The 18,562-nt window shown below is 35.7% G+C and overlaps 1 protein-coding gene across 2 annotated transcripts in view; it reads left to right on the forward strand.

Moving 5' to 3' along the window:
* The window catches only part of hhip (hedgehog interacting protein), a 47,557-nt gene extending 29,720 nt beyond the window's left edge, over positions 1-17,837 (forward strand). The window contains exons 10-14 of one of the 2 annotated variants that reach the window (XM_088922865.1): positions 635-758; positions 1,946-2,076; positions 5,417-5,498; positions 11,548-11,696; positions 13,798-17,837. In XM_088922865.1, the coding sequence (XP_088778991.1) occupies positions 635-758; positions 1,946-2,076; positions 5,417-5,498; positions 11,548-11,696; positions 13,798-13,991 (680 nt within the window). In that variant the 3' untranslated portion in view covers positions 13,992-17,837. The remainder of the gene's footprint in view (positions 1-634; positions 759-1,945; positions 2,077-5,416; positions 5,499-11,547; positions 11,697-13,797) is intronic. The other variant, XM_088922873.1, reaches the window with a different exon arrangement.
* Positions 17,838-18,562: the final 725 nt, after the last annotated feature.

Below are 18,562 nucleotides of genomic sequence, written 5' to 3' on the forward strand. Positions count from 1 at the left end.
AGAAACCCACAAGAAACTTATCCAATAACCCTTGTGTCTATAAAAGACAGCTTTATATCCTTTGTGTTGAAGATTGACTCCAGATATATCAGGAATCAGTTCGGACTAAAAAAGAGAGGGCTGGTTGAGTGCCTTTGATAGAATTGAAATACTTATCCAAGGTATATTAATTTGGTTATGGTGCCTAATTTTGCATATTTTCTTGCTATATGTTCTAAAAGACGTGTAATGGTTTTTTTCTGCATTACCTACATTTTATGTTTAAGGTTTTCCATGTTAGGAAGAGACTATAATAATAATTCAAAAACTCCCCACTTTTGTTGTGTTGTAAGAAAGTGATTGTTAAGTTCATATTTTCTATTGAATCATTTACATGTTGGACATTACATTTTGCTCTGCCATTTTATTGTAGAATTTCAGTTTCATCTTGAATTATGGATGTTACATATTTCAATAAAGATCATAGATAACACCATTCCTAACAACTTTAAGGGTACTCAAGTCTCCAGATAAGCAAAACTGTCTACAGTTACCCTTCTGTGCTCTTAAAGAGAACACAAGATCACATTTACATTGAAAAAAATAATCTTTTTAACTTAGATAATATCAGCAGTCTGTCCCACTTCTTTTACAGAAAATGAGCCCTCACTCTTCGATTTAAAATTAACCAGTAGTGGACCCCCAGTTGGTGGGTTTATATATAGAGGCTGCCAATCAAGAAGGCTGTATGGGAGTTTTGTCTTTGGGGACAGAAATGGGTAAGTGTGTGATGATTTGCAAAGGAAGGCATTATCACTTCAACATCACCCAGTATTTAGTTCTGATAATGCATTGAGCAACCACATCATATGCATTTACAGATATAGTTATAAATTGAATCACCGATGTTTCATCAGTATATTGACCCTACATTCAGTTATTCTCCAAGTGCTGCATAGAATACACATTTTTAAAGACAATTCAACTTAGCAAAGTGTCTTAATAAGGCTTGGTTTTCAGTTAATTGATCTAAGAATTTCAGTGTGCATTAAAGTCTAATTTTACTGAATACTAAACACATGGCAATAGATTTAAAAACAAGATTGTAATTAGGAAGGCTGGACTAATAGAAGCGAATATTTTGCAGATATTATGCCACACTAGGATAAGAAATAAGAAAAGAGAGGATTGAATATTTTTATTTTCATAGATTATCAGTGTTATCGGTATTAAATAGTTTCCCGTTCTATGATTTGGAGATAAATTTAATGTTTATTTTTTATTTATATATTTATTTTTTGCCTTTTTATTATTCCACATAGTAGATTTTATGGTGTTGGTATTAACTTTTATGTATTATGGTATAAAGTCATTCGATTTCTGTGTGTTTCTTATTGAAAAAAAATAGAAAATCTAAATGTTATTTTTAAAAAATTTAAAATAAAATGTAGACCTGAAAAACAGCTTCATTTTCTCATACCCTTAATTCTGAGGTCTGTGTCATGCTAGGGTCAGTTAGAATAACACCACTGTTGTATAGCTACTTTTACAGTGTCCTCTAGGTTACATGTTCTATACAGTATGGAGAATTTCATTACTACGATATTGCAACATTGAGTATGGTTTTCCATAGTTTCTCTTCAGAGCAAGAGAAATTATTTCTTGAGCATAAAGTACATATACATAAAACCATACATATATATACACTATATGTAAATTACGATCAATATGTATATGTAAATGGAGATTTGTTCACTTAAGCAAAGCTTAGAAAAAATTGATGAAGATTAAAAACCTTTGTGTTAAAAAATAAATACTGCACTGGAGTTTATAAACCGTGAGAGATTACTTGACAGTTTTTCATCAACTGAAGTGCCAGGTTTGTTGTTGTCTTGTGACATCATAAACGAATTAATGGACTATAATACACTCGTTGACAGCAGGGATTTATCGGGTGTTTGTACAGGAGCTTCCGAATCCTCCAGAGATCCTCAGTGGGCCAGGACTGGCAGGAGAAGACCCTGTGCTTTGGCAGCAGCAGCTCCTGTGGCAGTTCTCTCGTGGGTCACATCCTGGGATTTGGAGAAGACGAGTTAGGTAAGCATGGTCTTAGCTCTGCATCACTCTGCTCTTCAAAGACAAGAACTTTAAACGTAAGATTTATGTCACTGTGACACTGATGTCATAAAACAAGAATGTTCATTGGCTGGTCCAGGTGAAACACACACAAAACAGCAGTAAGGTAAAGAGTTAGTGCCCTTTCATTTACAGCTCAAGAAAATAAAAAAACAAAAATCAGACAAACTCTAAACAGCTCTTTGAACTTCAACATTCTTCAACATTCACTCACTATCCTCACTATTACAGGCAGCTTAACTGCTTTAACTCCTAGATTTCCAAACAACTCACAAATACAGGACTCAGAATTCTCTCACCACACAATATATTCCCTCTGTTCCCCGACAGCAAATCAGACAACCTTGGAAGCCTGGTTTTTAAACTGCCAGTCAACCAATTGTCTTCTCCTTACCGGTTGGACCCTATAGATTTCTGGGGAATATAATTCAAATATGAATCTCCTTCTTGTCTGAACCTACCCCTCTCTCACAATTACAAAGTCTTTGTGGTGAGCACAAAATGAATTTCCAATGTACTTAGGAATTTCAGAAAAACTTGGTTGTTTTCGTGATAAAATCAGCCAACTATGCAATATACACAATGTACTGTATCTGGAGTAAATAGATATAATGAATTTAGATGTTTAGAATTTATCATGTTTGCCTGAAATTTTCTTCAGTTTGTCCTATTTCTCCTTACATGAACATACAATATACTGTTTTCTCTATGATACCATTGCCTTTCAAGGATTTCAGCTTTGATTATATTTGCACATTTGTTTGATTTGTTTTATGCTTAAAACCCGATTTATTTGAATACAAAATAATAAATAAAGTAAATGTCATTTTAATTGGTGATTTCATATTTCTAAACAAATTCCTGGGTAGAATTTAAACTTTTTAAAATGTGAAATTGATTGATAGAGAAATATTGGAAGGTATTCATATTTCAGAATGTGTAATAGCCATAAACAACATGAATCACTCTTTTTGAGAATGGTTTAAGATCCCCCTATGGTTTTCAAGTTACTGTACAATTATTTCATTGTAAAGGAATGTAATTATAGAACAAACTCATTATTATGAGAAGTATTAAATGTTCCCTTTGGTATTCTTTTCTTTATTTAGACTACGGATAGAAGGGTTAAATCTGAGATTCAAGGCGTTGCCCAATTAAGATTAATTTCTCTGTGCCAGCATCCCAGAACTTGCCTGCAAGTGAAAAAAAAAATGATATCTGATCTCCAATGTATTTTCTATGAGCTATTAAAGCTTTAAATATGGCATCCAGTACTATTCTGTCACTTTCCTAAAGAACACATCAAGACAATTTCCAACCAAGGCAAAGGACTCACCTATGTGTCTTCTGCTTAGGTTGTTTTAAGTGTTTTGTAATTTAATCTAATTTTTAATGCAGAATTTAAATTTATTTTAGTTTGTACTCAAGGCATTTTTATTAAAGTTGTTAATATAAACTGTTGTGCTGATATATTTAAGATTGCAGACAAAATGAATTCAGAAAAAGGTAGTTCTTGTTTACTTAATTTGTTGGATTCTTTGAACATGCAACTGCAGTAATGCATGCAGTCAGGGGATGTGACATGGCATATTGAGATTTTCAGAAGCCTTTTAGGAGTTTCTACTAAAAATTAATTCACAACTTGTAGGTGGTAAGCATTCAAGAAAATACATAAAGAACTTGCTGATAAAATACGGAGAGTATAGATAAGAGAAGAATGAACAAATTGAATTAATGTAATTAATGGAGTACCCCAGGGATCTGTACTAAGACCTCTGCTCTTCCTAATTGATATCACCCTTTTGGATTATAGTATAGTTAATAAACTAATCAAAGCTTGCAATTGATATCAAATTAGAAGTTCTGTTGGTTAGCTGCGTCAGCATGCATAGGCTGCAAAGGAACAAGAAATAGGTTTATCCCATGCTGAAAAAAAGAAGAAAGAAAACACAACGTTTCGGCCGTGGAGCCTTCTTCAGGTGTGAGGTTAGCTCACACCTGAAGAAGGCTCCACGGCCGAAACCTTGTTTTTTCTTTCTTCTTTTTTTCAGCATGGAATAAACCTATTGCTTGTTCCTTATCAAATTAGAAGGATAACTAAGCTCTTTAGAAGCTGCAGATGAAATTAAAAAATATTTCAACAAAATTGCAGACTTGGAAAATACCTGGTAGATGACATTTAATGTCAGAAAGGTGTGTGCAGTGTTATGATCAAAAAGCAAAAATATGAACTATAAATATAGGATTGAAAATGCTGACATTGAAGAATCAGCTTATGAAAAATCTAAGGAAACTAAACCATTTTAGTCTTGAATAGAGAAGGTGACTAGGGGACATGATCCAATATTTCAAAAACCTCAAAGCCATTGACAAAATCAACTTAATAGATGGGGCTGACACATGAAACAAAGGACAAGATGGGCTAACTAAAGGAAGTGTATTTAAAACTGAGAGCTGAGAACATGTCATTACACAAAAGATGGTGCCTTAGACTAGTGATTCCACTATTTCTTAAGAATATAAGAAAGTTTTGCGAAACATGGCCACGCAGACCATGATTATTTGGATGCCAGTAGCTAAATGATCCAAGGATGTCATCCAGACACTGCTTGAAAAGTGAAGTCAGTGTTGGTAGCTTGTTCCAAACTCCCAAGCTGGAACCAGTCTGTTCTCCTGCTGATCTCCCTGTTTTGTAACTATATACAATGAGTTACTGTTTCTTTATATACATAGATACAGAGGGATAAGATTAGGTATTAGAATTGCTTGTCAATCCTTGGCAGAACTTTAAAAGCTTTAGAAAGCGGACAATCAGAGCATCTGTATCTGCTGAAGATAATTGGCCACTGTCTGAAGGAATAACACATGAATCTAACCACACCAGCTGCATATAACTTGTTCTTTCTAAGACCTCACTGACTAATTACAGCCATGTAATACTTGATTTTCAAAGTATGTTGAGCAAATGACTTAGGGCTTAATAGAATTTGGAGGCAAGGAAAATTCTCACTCTGGCCAGATCTTTGTTTCAATGATCTAGCTAACATTTGTTCAGAATTTGCTAGTGGGAGATAATCTGATTTTTTTGGCAAAATAACATGTGTTTACAATTTTTTTTTTGCCTTCAAGTGCTGTACTGCAGCTACTGCATAGTCTTGCTATTCTTTCATACGCTACTGCCATGCCATGGTCTATCCCATAAGAGCCATAGACACAAACCAGGGGTCCTGTAGTGCATCTCTATTATTTTGAAATTGTCTAGCAAATGAAAGCTGACTCATCTTTCTGTTCTCTCACACAGGTGAGGTATATATTCTGGCAAGCAGCAAAAGTATGACCCAGTCACACAGTGGAAAGCTTTACAAACTGGTCGACCCTAAAAGGTAAGTTTACCATTGTACTGTACTGCCTTGGAGACTGTGGTCTTGTGTGTGTTAGGAACAGAGCCAACAGTGTACACCAACACTTGTGTTTCATTGGCTTCATAATGGAAAACAGCAGAGAGAAGCATTTACGATACAATTTATCTTTCAATGTGGTGAAAACAGTGAAGGTGAGAAATATGAATTGTAAAAAATGTACGTATAGTGTTTACTCCACAACATTTTCACTTTTCTGCTTCAGACACAGATCTCTAAGAAAAGGCTTCCTTCTATCACACCAGTTTCTTTTTGAGTCACAGAATCAGACAGATGTTCCAGTCATGCACATTAAATATTGATTTGTGTTTTTTTAACAAAATAAGATCACTTTCTTACATCCTACGCCCAGCACCTTAACAAGTAAGGCCAATAAAAATAAGTACAGTAAATTAGCAATAGGTTCAGTCCTTGACTATTGCCAACTAAACTGGACTTGTTGGAATTGTTGGGCTTTCCATATACACATACCCACTGTACATAATTTATGATGTATGTAGTTTCATTATTTTCTAAACTCTCAAGAAACAAGCATATATTGGAACTGAAATGATTCCAGATACATTATCCATGCTAAGGCTAACACAAAAACATCTCACTAGCATTTTGTGATTCTATTACATCACAATAAATGACATTATTATTTGGTGCAATTCATGGGTGAAGGGTGATCAGACTTTAAACTCACTCATCTGAGTAACACACAGGCATGTGGTATGACAGGCCATTTCACTGCAGATGCAGTCAGAGAACATTTACAAGGTCTTTACTCCAAATTGTCATTAGACAATTAAGTACTAGCATAATTTTAAAAAGTCACTCTTTGATTTTATAAAAAAAAGCACAACGGACATGAATTCCGTAAGTGTACAGTAGTGATTCATTTTCTCTTTTTATCCAGTGGGGTGAAAGAACAAATTAAGAATTTACTAATGCTGAAGGCATTCACCATATCAATGAACTTAACTGAATACACAAAGCTGAACTAAATGAGGAAAAGCTGTTTTCTAAAGTTCCCAAAAGTGAATCTACCCTTTGGGGGTTAAAGTGTCTTGGAAGTTTTTTTGTGTAAATTACAATAGAAATTGATCCCTTGCTAATTATTTCTAGGTGATGACAGTGCCACCCAAGTCTAATGCAATTAATTAGAGTGCAGATGTTTCTGCAGTTCCCAGTCAAGGCCGTTGTGCTACTTTTTATTTATGTTTTCTGGCATTGCAACATTTTCCAAAGAACAATTCTTTCCACCATCTATTGGGTTGTTTAGTCTGTTGGTCTGTGGGTCTGAGTTAATTTTACACATCAAACCCATTATTAGTATCTAATTACAAGGGGGCTCACTTGCCTGACCTTGGCTTTGTGTTCACGTTGCCTGATCAAGTAGGGTGGTCTTGTAGTGATATACCTGGAACACTGGACCTCCCAATGGAGCATTTACATGTTTGTGTGTTGCGTGTTTGGGGGTGATTGGAAGCTAACATGCACATAATGTTTTGATCATGGCAAAACTATCTGGGTGCACGCAGAGAGAAAAAATGACTTAAAACTTCTGGGACATTTCAGTAAACATTTCCCCACATAACCAACTTGATTTGTACTTATTTGTTTGTCAGCTGAGTAAAGTAGAATATAAATAGGCCACCATGTTTAAAAAATATATGGATCTACATCCCATGTGTATAAAAATGTTGACCGTTGACTACTAAAAGAAATTAAAATATTTTAAATGCCTTAAAGCACTGTTTAGTTAAGCCCATTTCATGTGGAGCTAAAACATTTTCTGAAGCTTTAAAAGTGGATTGTAGTGTTTTCCTATAATTAAACCAATGTAATGTCTGATTAAGACACTGAATGCTTCATTGAAAATTCCTTATCTCAATTGCTCTGCCACACGCAGTCGTGATTCCCCTGTGAGCTATGGTCATTAACAGTTTTTATTCATTCCTAGCATTGAAGCTGAATCTCAGAAAGGAAAGGGAAAGCTTTTAATTTAGGCTTGATGAGAAACAAAGTGGCAAAGACAGTACTGACTACCATATTCCACATTAAAACCTTACGTAACAGAATAAGCTTTAAATAATAAAACACAAGTGCAGATTTCAGCAGAGTACTTAATTATATACTGTAACCTGGGACTAAATCAGAGATTATGAGTATCTTAGGTGAGTTTATAGGAAGTTATTTTTTTCTATCACTGTGATATGATCTGTAAAAATCATCAAGACATACATATAATATAGACATTAACTAATAAAAAATGGTTTGAAAGAATGTTATTTGGGTCAGACAGGATTGGCAGCTGTAAGTGTAAAGCCAATATAATGTATGTGCTTTAGATTGCAGCTGTGGTTAAAATGTGCATATCCACAAGAATATATATATATGTTTTTTTCATTTACTCAAGCTTATATGCCCACTGACTTATTGAAAGCATGTGGTTACAGGAATTTCAGATGAGCCTAAAACTTTTCTTAACATTCAAGGGACCATATTATATTACACATTAGTTACAGAAGGAGGAAATGACATTGTCCAGGGTTCCTGAGTCTTGACACCATGAAACTACAACCCTAATTAATCACCAAAAACCTCTTATTTCTGAGGGTCACCAAAGTTGTTAAGGAGAAGATGAGCACTGCTGTGCATGTCTCACAGAGCTCAACAGCAAGATTGGCCTAAGCATCTGATTGGCCTAGAACAACAATACGCAGTAAATTATTTTGTACAATTTACACAATGGAAGAAACCATTGAAAGGCTTTAACAATAGAACTAGATAACAAAAAGAAAAAAGGGGGGTTTGGCAGAGCCTCAACTTTACACCCATCCATCCATTTTCTAACCGTTTAATCCAATTCAGGGTCACGGGGGAGCCTATCCCAGCAAGCAGCAGGCACAAGGCTGGGACAGGCTCCAGCTCCCCTGTGACCCTGAACTGGATAAAACGGTGTGATGGACACCAGTCCATTATAGGGCACACACACACGGACAGAAACGAGACATGCACACACTCACAACAGGGCCAGTTTTCCCAGAAGACCATTAACCTGCCAGCATTGGACTGTGGGAGGAAACTGAAGCTCACAGAATAAACTCACACAAACACAGTGAGAACACACAGACACACAGATAGCACCCCAGGGCCCCAGCGCTATACACTGCTATATTAAAAATGCAATGAGCTTTATTAATACTAATTCCCCCCTATCCACTTAAGAAAAGCCTTCTAAATTTGTCAAAAGTGATTTTGAAAGGTGTTTGCTTCTAAAAAATATATATTCAAATATTGCAATAATTTTCCTCAAACATTTATATAGTCATCTTAAGTTATTTTTTGTTGTTATTTATTTGTTAGTTTTTCTAGACACGTACAAAGAATTAATGAAATCATTCAGCCAACTGATTAAAACATTGCCCTAGACCTAAATGTCTGATAAATAAGCTGTTTGTTTTCTGAAAATGACCTGGTGTCTTCATGCCATTTATATAGCTTTAAGCTGCATTTTTCCCGTGTGCACACCATGAGGCTGTGTGTGCACATTGCTGAAGTGTCTCCTGACTAGAACAATAGTTTTTTATGCATTCCAGCATGAAAGCAGCTGATTTCTTTCTCTCCTATTCATTTCCAAAAGAGCCATGCACAGGACAGTCTTAACCTAATCAGCCAGCCCTCCTTTAATTTATCAGTCTGTGTTTTATGCAAGTGGCCCCCCAAAGTTGATAAATTCCCACAGTGCCTGTTGACCCAGCTGCTTTGTCAAGTACTCTTATAGCAGGTGTTGTTTTCATGGCCACCCTGACAGTAATGCAAACTGTTTAGTAGTTGTGTTGACCTCTGTGCTATTAACACTGTTAAAGAACTCTCTGGGGACATTGCTTTTTTTAATGCCGCACTACCTATCATGAAAAAACCCCATTACCCCAACAAATGCAATAAGTATTTATCCAAAAAAAAACACATATGTGTGGAAAGCCAGAGCAGAGCATGGGAACAAATCCCTACAATGTGGCCAGTCAGTGTGGCTGCAATGAAACAGCTCAAAGCCAAATCCAGGTTTCTCCTCAGATACTGATGCCAGACTTGTGTGGAAACAGCACACATTCACAGGGTTTATTTTTATCTTCACCAAAGTGGTAATTTGTCAGAAAGAAATAGATTGCTTTTAAAATAATCAAGAGTTTGGGTTTTCAAGTACTGTTAGTTTTAGAAATAGGCTAAGATACATAGGAGAACACTAATGTGTTATCTTTTGATAATCATAACGAGCATCAGGTATTATAAAAATTACCTAACCTCAGTAATAACACTGCGGGACTTAAATTACCATTCATTATAAACAATAAACTGTAATTTAACCTAAATTACTTCCTTGCAATGAGAGGGTTATGTGTGTGTGTGAAACAAAATAGTTTGGAATATAGATGATTTATTTAAATACCAGGCAACGATTCAATCTGAGCATAAAAAAACATTTAGTAAATCAATGTGATGTTATTGTTTGGTTTGTTTAAAAAATGTTTCCACAGTTCAGGTGGAAATGACTATATTGGAGACCCTGTGTATAAAATACTCTGTGGTCAGTATTGTTTACAAGTAGATCGTGTAACCAGAGTGTTCTTTTGCACTCTGCCACTAGGCTTTTGTATGTACACAAGCACAACTTTCCCATGTATTTATCACAGTAATGTACACAGGATGTGAACTTGTTAAGAGCACTTCACTTTCCATTTCCCATATTGCTACTATTAGCTGGAGTCTAATTACAGTATGTGCCTGTTGGATACATTAACAGTTCAGCAACTTAAAAAAAGAACATAGCCCGGTAGGAACTGCATTTCATTATGTGGGATATATTAATGTACTACAGTGTTATTTTTAAAGAGTTTATTCAGCTGTTAAAAATATCAAAGAGTAACTATTTTTCTCATTTAATTCATGTGGCATCAATTTGGTATAATACCAAATGGATAAGAATGCTTAGTTTTGTTTTGTTTTTACTGTACAATATTATATCTTAACTATTTGATTTTTGTTTTTTGTGCTGAATTCATTCAAGTATTTTAGTAGTTTGGTGGCAGAAAAGATGTGTTCTTTTATGAACACATTCTATTTATTTTCTGTATTACTTTCAGGCCTTTTCAAGACAGCAGCACTGCTTTATACCACTGATGTGGAATAACTCAATATTCCCCTGAAAATCAATGTCAGTGAATGCCAAAAGTATTTGAGAGTTTTTGTTGTTTCTTTTTATTAATCAGTAATACAAAATGTAAGGACACCGCATTTGTTAAAGGAAGACTAAGGTTAATTGTTTTAAACAGCATTTTGTCACAGGGAGAGTTTTTGACAGCATTTGGCATTACATGGTGTTCTGCATTTTGTAGTCGAATATTAGGACAATAAGATTGGAAATACACCACTCCTTAAGTAGAATTTGTCGCACAAAAACAGTGTTTTTTTTTTTCATTTTGAAGATTTGACTGAAAAAGGAACTGAAAAAATGTATAATTTAAAGGCTAACAATGTGCTCAGTGTCACTTCCAGGCTTACTGTTTTCATCTGATGTGTTTAAGAATCTGTGCTGTAGGTACAGTTTAGGCATACACTTCTTTATGCTCTTACTTTATGAGAGCAGTCTCACTCTTACCTCCCACTAAATTATTCTTCTAGACATATACTAATCTAATTATTAGGAGATTATTCTTCTGAGAATGATAGTATGCAAAGCACAATACCTCACTTTGTATCCCCTCCAAAGCAGACAAGAACAATAGAAATCTGGATTAGTCAGCCTTAACTGTATAATCATGTTAAAAAAAAGCATGCATTAAAATTATTTGTTGAAAAAGTGTCAACATCTCCGCTCTATTTCTATGCGCGAGATTTGCATTAGTTAGTCCGAGCACGCTCAATGGCTTGAGCAAGGCGCCGCGTGTTGGAAACAGCCCAGGAGCTGGAGGGCCTCCAGAGCTCTGCTCACGCAGCTCCTGCGCCGCTCCCTCTGTGTGTCCAGGCCCCGGGTCCCGGAAGAGTGCAGGCGCCGGGCGCGCCCTCCCGCTCTGCTGCTCACGGAGTGCTCTCGCCTCTGCAAGAACGGCCACTGCACCCCAACAGGCAGGTGCTGCTGCAACCCAGGCTGGGAGGGGGACTTCTGCAGAGTGGGTGAGTCCGGCTTTTTGCAGGCGTAGCTGCCCATCTACCTTAAGGGCAGGGAGAGGAGCCTGTCCCGAGTGCCATCGCACAGCTGTGAGATCGGAAACCCCACTGCTTCTTTCACAGGGCTGCCGGTGCCTGCCCACTTGGAGGTTCACTAGACTTTTTTTGATGGCTGCAGATCGTAACTTGTTTTGGGGTTTTTTATGTGAGGCGTGTGTGTGTGGATTCAGGAGCAGCCTGTTACTTGAGGCGGATTCTTCTGTTTCTATTTTTTAAACGGAAAGAAAAGTTAGCAAACTGTTTTTTTCCATATGTGTGATTCCCTTACATTACCTGTAACAATTTACCAACAAAGCGGACGGTATCATTCCACGCGTGTTCACACCTCTTGCCCACAAAAGTAAAGGGAAAAGAAGTAACTGAATTTAGACCATTAGAAGACGAGAGGAAAGACAAAGCACATCTCAGATAGGGCCTTGTCTCTAGTTCCAGTCAATGTGTTGGGGTTGTAGTTAAAAGGGAACTGTATCGGCATTGATGAATTCATTTCAAACCACAATGAATGTACAAAGTACACGATACTATTTCCATCACAAAATAGAAGAAATTTCCAGAAATGTGCAGCGCCATATTGACATCATTGCCTGTGAGGCAACAAAACACCCAGTGACATGAACGGGTCCTATTATATTGTAAACAAGGGGCTTGTGAATACATCTCTTTTAATCCATTAGAAATATCGCTTTTAGTCTTTTATTTGATTGTACATCTTTGCATTAGTTCTTAAACATAATTATGATTTTTCTAGAAAGCTCTGATGTCACTATATATATATATAATGTTATGAAACTGACACATACAAGGTGATGTTTTTTAGATACTTTATCTAATTTAACACATCGACATCGAGATGGTTTTGCCGATAAATACTAACTTGTTAACTCTGCATGCAGATTATGTTTGAACATTTCTGCTGTGAAATGTCTGCAGCACAACCTGTACTTATTCATTCGTACATCGTGCTGAATCTTGTCCAGAAACTTCTGGACTGAACCGACTTTAGTGCCCATGTTTGTTACCCATCTCTTTGTTAGTTGAATATCCATTGGAAAAGGAAACATTTGGACTTTATGCTGATCTGGTCCCCTGTTTTGTATGTGACCACTGTGTTCTGCACCGCCAAATCTACAATGAGGCTCGACAGTAAGGCTTTGTTTAAAATATATATGCAAGTTAAGAAAACCTTACTCCTGTTTTGGCTGTTTGGAGACCAAATTTCTCTTTTTTGCTTACAGTGACTAGTGACTGGAAAGGGCTGTTTTTATGTCACAAAACGTAAGACCAGTGGTTGGCAACCATATATTACTTTTACAAAGTTCACTACTGCTGTGATACCGTTAATTAACTGGTTTTAACCAAGATTTAATAACCAGTCTGAGAAATTGGGACTACATCTTTAAATAAATATATACTTGGAGACATTATAGACTGCAAGAAAAACTCAGAAGGAACAGAAACTGGGGATATATGCATGTTTTGTGGCCTATCTGTTTTATTGTGAGTCTTTTCAACTGTTAAACTTTGGTGTTTGAGCTCTAGGCCTCTTGTTTCAAGTAACTCTGAGCACATTTTTTAATTGCCCACAGAAAACAACTGGAATGCAATACAAAGTAAACTATCTAGCTTTGTATCTGAAGATGTCTCCTTCTAGATTAATGCTTGCAACTGCTAACTCCGTTTCTTGCATTTTAAACTGATCTTGTCTTTTTATTGTTCTGTGTTGCTCAGTGGTGTAAGTTTCTTGGCACATTCATCACTGTAAATGAGATTTATTTCTCTAGTGACATATCTAGTTAAATAAAGGATGAAATGAGAATAGAAAATCTAATTGAACTGGGTGTCCACTTTTTAAAAAAATACAGATGGAAGAGCAATGAAGAAGGTAATGAAGAAATAAGTGTATGGAAAAAGCACCATGTGCATTCAAATTTGCTGTTGTTTCAGGCTAAAATCATTATTAAATCTTGTTTTATTTTGGAAATAATATTTAATAATGAGCATGCTGGTGAAACACTGATCTGACTTTTTATTTGTGTATTTATTTCAGCCAAATGTGACCCAGTGTGTCGTCATGGTGGCGTCTGCATTAAGCCAAACAAATGCTTCTGTAAGAAAGGCTACTCAGGAACACAGTGTGAGCAAACAGATCACAGCGCTGGACAAGAAACCAGAGAAGGAATCCTAGACCAGATCATAGACATGACATCATACCTGCTGGACCTGACTAGCTATATCGTATAGGCTAATTGGACTTCATGTTTCCTTCTCCTCAGACTGCTTGAAGAAACCCCGGTCTTATCTTTCTTTCATTGATTCAATAGTTCATCTTGACTGCCAGACACCTTTTTCACTTTCGGCTCCACGATGGACCAGTTGATAAGCTACAGTACATTCTGATTCTCATAACAGACTTGACAAAACAGATCTCAGAAAGCAGCAGGAACAATGAAACTGTTGCGTTTCTCACCTCCTTTAAAAACTGGGGTGCCTTCAGTTTTAGGGTGAAGGCATTCAATTACACTATAAGCCATTTTTTCATCTCATGGCAGTTCTTTCTGGTGGGACTGGTTGACAACAAGTCTTAATGGAATTCAGAGAGTTCTCAGTGTGGTCCATTAACTCTGACACTGAAGGAAAAAATGTTCTTTTAAGATAAACTCTGTAGAGGTCTTATTATTAGCTCTGCACCCCTACTGAGATCATAAATGAAAAAAAATGCATTGAAATCTACAAACTCATTATGCTGGGGGCCCCAGCCCTTTTAAAGTTAATTAGAAATCAAACAAGTTAACTTTTCACTTCTCACGTCTATAATTGCAAGGCTACAAGAAGCCTTTCTGGGTTTCCCCATGAATTCTTAAGGCTTCCATCAGAAAGACTCTGCTCTCACTATAGACATCCATCCCAAATTCAAGTCGTATCAAAGCAGAAGAATTATTGACTTTGAGTGTGCCTTAGGACATAGAAAAACTCATAGCAAAACTTGAAAAGGCTTTGAATGTCTGCCTTCCGTGCTAAATTTCAGGGTTCTTGAATACTAAAATTGTTTACTGACATTTCAGAAATGACACTGTCTCCATATTAAAGAACTAAAAGCAACCACTTCATTTAAATGTTTTCTCTTTCTTTTTAAAAAAAATGTCTGGCATACCTCAGTGAAATTCCCTCACCTTGGCTTGACATAAATTACAGCCTGAGATAAATGTTTAAATACAAGTAAATCAAATGTTTGACTACTAAAGTTCAAATGAAAAAAGGTAAATAAAATAATTGTATCAGTGTTGTGGTACACACTACTAAGTGTTTTAGCAACCACTTGTATTTGGTCCAAAAAGTATTTTTTTCCTTCTTTTAAAGTTGTCTGAGAGTAACATCAAATGTGAATATCAAGCAAATGAAATTTTGTGAATGTTAAAAGAGTGTTACAGTACAATATTTTCTCGGAGAAGAAATTAGAAAAGTACAGCAAAAATAAGTGGAAATCAAAACTTAAACAGATTTCATTATGGTGCCTTAATTTTGTTAAGATTTTATTTTTAAATATCACTATCAATTCAGAGAACATCCTAGTATAAAATAAACTGTCCAAGCTGTATTTTAGACAAGTTGTTTTTTTTAAAGCTGCTGTTTTTCTGTGCTTAAGAAAAGCTTTGAAAAAGTAATGTTCTACCTACTGTATGCTGTTGATCTCAATTTGTCGTAAATTTCATAGATTATTTGAGAGATCTAATTGGAATGGAAAGAGTAGAGGTTCAGTCCATGCTGAAATGTAGAAAGACACACATTTTCTCTTGTGAGTCCTTTTAGCTGATGAAATCTCAACAGCTGGGACATTGTTTCTTCATTATGTACTTTCCGGTGTGGAATTAACTTTGTTCCTTTCTAGCTCCCTATTTGAACCTCATTTAAATGAAACAATATACAAACCATTTCAGCACTCAGAAAAGTCTACTTTTCACAGTCCCACCAGCAGGAATCTGCTTAAGAGCTCAAGCCCTGTATCTGCTTCTCCCAGTTGTTTACTGAACATTAAAAGCAACAGCTCAGCTTCTTTTACAGAAATCAGAAGGTGTTTATTTCACATTGAACAGGAGGAAAAAAACTTCTAGCTTAAAAGTAATAAGCAGATTCTTTATGATTTTATAGACTTTTTATTTTAAAAGTTGTATTAATATATGAAAGGTGAGTGAGGTCAGATAGTTGTAAAGTCATTGATTTTTTTATTTTATTCACTTACTTACAATGTATGTTTAGAATATGTAGGAGACCTTTTTCAACTGTATAATTCATTCGTTCAGGAAATATGCATAATGTAAATGAAATGCATGCTTACAGACATGAATAGTGTAACACTGAGTACAAAGAAATGTATGACACTTTTAACCTCTTCTGTCTTTGCTGTGTACATCTGCATCACTAAAGAATTAGTTGTACTATTTTGTACTTTATTTTTAAATCTTCCATATTTGACACGTGTGTATGGTATATGTATAACTACAATGAAAGCCTCTAGTCAGCAGAGCACACCAAGATATAGAAAATGGGCTACTTAGGATCAATTTTAAAAAGCTTACTAGGTTTGGGATGTTTTCACCATATTTTCAAAAACTGTTTAATTGCAAACCTGTAAAGTAGTAGTTTTCTATGATCTATCTGTGGTTTTATTCTTTTACATGTTCTTACATTTCAAAAAAAGCATTCTATATAATAAACAGGAGTGTAAAGAAACATACTTTTTTCCACAGGCAGATTAATCCTAAGCCAGTATAAATGTGCTTTAGGGATTTTTCATATGAGAATTTCTGGATCTTAAAATCTGTCAACAAGAAAAGGGATAGATTCTGGGGTGACAAAACTTCCCATCTTCCGTAAGGAGGCATTACAGAAGGCCCACTGAATGTTTTTTTTCTTTTTCTTTACATGCTTCTTTATTTTTTCCACACTTTTAAAGTCATTTCTAGCCTAGAATTATATACCTCTTCTCAACTGTAATCACAGCATGTTCGATCTTGAATGTACTTGCAGCATATAATACATCGTATCTATGTTCTCAGTTTTTAACTTCCCTGTAAACGGATCCCTGCCACGTCTTTGACCAGAATGTATGTTTTTGGGCACTCATTTCACCATGCAAACCATAAACACCGTCAGCTGATTGTGATTTACTGCTTTTCTTATTGCACTTCATTACAACTCTTTAAGCAAACTGCAATTTCTGATCAAATTTTAAATTAAATGTCATATCATTTATAAATTGCGGCATTTTAAGGCAAGCACACTGCAAAGCATCTTAAGACCTTGTGGAACATTCACAAGTATATAGTGAAGTATATTTATATATTTCAGTACAGAAAGATGGATTTGTATTGAAATGATTAGAAACAGAAATAGGCACTATTAACCCAGTATGACATATTTATACTGCATTCAAATTGTAAACCTCTGTCTTGAATGTTGAGTTAAGCTCAGATATAATTTCGTTGCCTTTATTCCTCAAAGTATGAAGTCATTTAGAAGAACCAGATCAACACTTTGCCACCATTCATCTTGAGAAAAACTTGGATGGTGTAAAAATTAGTGGTACTGTGTGTTTGTTACATTATCAGCTCCCATAGGACTGAGTGTTATTTCACTTAGCCATAATGTAAGATTTGCGTGATTCAACTTTTCTTGGGAAGACCAATTTAATTTACAGACTGCAAAAAAATATTTTTTATCATAATGCTGTTTAAAATTTCCTTAATGAGAATTCAAACTGAAGCAGAGTTGTTTTTTACATGTTTTTTATACGTCTGTATGCTATCGGCTATACCTGGTTTAATACATGATTGAATTCATGCTGTAAGATTAAACTCTGTGGAAGTTTAGCACTTAATGTGAAGCTTTTATTTGGGCTGCTGAGACAGCATTGTGTGAATAGCATAAACATTTCTCATTACTGTTATTTAAGTAGCTAAACAGAAGTTATTTAAAGTTTCTTTTTATGTAAAAAATTGATAATGTAAATAAAGCTAGGTTTATCGAGAAAGCATCTGGTTGTTTCTCAGCAATATTGATCTATTAAAGTTCTTAGCATGCTCAAAAAAACTTAGTGTTGTTTTCTGTTCAGTAAATGTGCATTTTATAGGTTTCCACTCTGCAAACCCTGGCAATTTCTGCACATAGACACCACTAGGGGGAGTAGTAGCTTTGACTGCACTAAACATTTAATTTCACAGAGCCGTTTCACAGTCAGGGCTTGAAACACCAGCAATAAATCAATAAATAACATATATGGCAAGTCTCATTTGGCAAGTCTCCCCAAAACACTAATCGTCATGAAACACGTATCACCCTGAGGAGCGGTTTCCAGCTGCTATTTTGATTCAGCACCCATTCACACGAGAGATAAGGAGGAGAAATGTAGAATTTCTGAGCAAATTAAACTAGAATGGTAATTTCTGGTAGGCTAGAGGAGAAACCCTTTACAGGAATTTAGAAAGAGAATGGTATCCCTGCTTCATCAAATAGTACCATGAAGTCTTGAAGTAGACAGTTTGGGTTTCCCCAGAGATAAAACCTACTACAGCAAAGTGTCCATTGTCATCATACTTGATGATTAGTCTTCTAGAATTAGAATTCTAGAATTCTAGAATTAGAATTTCTGGTTGAAAGGGAAGAGCAGGGTCCAGGAGGAATTGTTCAATCCCAATACTCCCTTAGCTCCTAAGATATGATGAGATCAGTCCTCAAGTTAGCACAGACGTTGACACATTTGTGTGCTGATGAAATTAAGAATCTGATAACTCTCCCCTAATATTCAGATCTTGACA

The sequence above is a fragment of the Atractosteus spatula genome, chromosome 1 (genome assembly GCF_055471065.1).
Source record: "Atractosteus spatula isolate fAtrSpa1 chromosome 1, fAtrSpa1.hap1, whole genome shotgun sequence".
Classification (NCBI taxonomy): domain Eukaryota; kingdom Metazoa; phylum Chordata; class Actinopteri; order Semionotiformes; family Lepisosteidae; genus Atractosteus; species Atractosteus spatula.